The 1,694-nt window shown below is 68.0% G+C and overlaps 1 protein-coding gene across 1 annotated transcript; it reads left to right on the forward strand.

Annotated features, from left to right (window-relative positions):
- Positions 1–316: 316 nt before the first annotated feature.
- Positions 317–1,628, forward strand: AURANDRAFT_69284 (hypothetical protein; the record flags this gene model as incomplete). Its single annotated transcript, XM_009045045.1, has 4 exons — positions 317–384; positions 445–842; positions 947–1,263; positions 1,317–1,628. Coding segments are annotated over 4 exons (1,095 nt in total), but the record flags the coding sequence as incomplete, so codon positions are not given.
- Positions 1,629–1,694: the final 66 nt, after the last annotated feature.

Here is a 1,694-nt window from a genome sequence, read left to right on the forward strand (position 1 = left end):
GGAGAATCGAACCCGCAATGAGAAAAAAAAGAACAGACTGGCTTTGTTTCATGCCGATTGAAAGTTGTGTGTTGCTGTGGCCAATCTTGCCAGACGCCGAGTTTCTTGGTACCTAAACCAATGACCTTCAGACTGCAAAATCTGGGTAGACTGCAACAAAATCTGGGCGGGGCAGCCCCGCACACAACAAACGACACCGTCGGAGTTCCATTTTTTGCATCTCCCGCCGTTCTCTGCGCGCGCACGGGCGGCGACTTGGGCTTCCTCCGTCGCGGGCCCCGCCCCGGGCCGCGCCGCGCCGCGCACTCACAACCCAATGCCGGTCTGCGAGGCCTGCGGCGTCGCCCACGCGAAGCTGCAGTGCGCGCGCTGCGGCCAGGCCTGGTGCGCCGCCGCGCGCCCTCCTTCCTCCCTCCCCCCGACGTCCAACTCCCGCCGCTTTAGGTACTGCGGCCGGGCCTGCCAGAAGCGCGACTGGCGGAGCGGCCACAAGCACTCCTGCGCGGACCGCGCGGCGCTGACGGACGTCGACGGCAACGCGGCGCAGAAGCGGCCGTCGCCCTTCGGCGCGGCGCCGCGGGAGATGTACATCCCCCAGGACGAGGCGACGGCCTTCATCGAGAGCCGCGAGGAGGGCTTCTGGGAGGGCGTCAACGAGAAGGGCTGCGCGCTCTTTCCCGGTTTGCGGTGGATCTACACGGCGAACGTCACCGCGCCGGGCGGCCGCCACTACTGGATCGTCGAGGGCACGTCGGAGAATCTGCTGCTGGCGGTCTGCACGCGGGAGGACGGCACCATGTCCTGCCAGAGCCGCGAGGATCTCGCGGAGCGCGGCTGGGACCGTCTCGCGCCCGCGTAACGAGACGGTTTCGCGCGACGCGCGACGTTTTCCCGAGACAGGAACGCGCGAGTTCCCCCCCCAAAAAGACGGCCATTATTGTCGCAGGCGCGCGCATCGAGGTCGCCTACGAGGAGCACCGCGCCTTCGCGGAGAACATGCGGCGCATGGTGGAAGGAGACCCCTGGTCGATCCGCGACAAGCCCCTGCTCGTGCGCTGCGAGCACGACAGCGGGGGCTACGCCTGCCGCGTGCTGATTTTCGACGAGGAGAACGTCGGCGACGTGACGTCGCTGTCCTGGTGGCGGCCCGCGCTGAGCCACGAGCGGGTCCTGGAGCTCGACGCGCGGCGCGAGGCCGCGCGGGCCGTCGAGCAGGCGGGGGATCACGAGAACGCGGTCGTGGCCTACGACGACATCCTGGGCGTGCTCGACGGGGCGCTGCGGGACCCGGCGCTGGGCCCTGCTGCGCGACGCAGGCGCTGCTCGCGAAGTGCCTCTTCTCGCGGGCCTCGTGCCGCCTCGCGCTCGGCGGGCGCGACAACCTGCGGAGCGCCTTCGATGACAGCCAACGGGCGCTGACGAACTCGAGGCACTCGGGCTGGTTACGAGCTGGATTGGATGAGGACGCGGTCATCTTGGCCGACGACTTCGAGCAGCTCCGAGGGCGCATGATCGATGCGATGGGCGACCTCAGCGAGGCGCTGGCGGCGCGGCCCCGGGCGACGCACGTCGACGGCGTCATGGACTGGCAGATCAAGCAGAGGGAATTCGAGGCGCAGAAGGCGCGGGTCAAAGAGCTCCGGCTTCGCCTGACCTGCACCATTTGTGGTGCCAAACTCGAAGACCTTGCTGAA

Source organism: Aureococcus anophagefferens (assembly GCF_000186865.1).
Source record: "Aureococcus anophagefferens unplaced genomic scaffold AURANscaffold_1289, whole genome shotgun sequence".
Classification (NCBI taxonomy): domain Eukaryota; class Pelagophyceae; order Pelagomonadales; family Pelagomonadaceae; genus Aureococcus; species Aureococcus anophagefferens.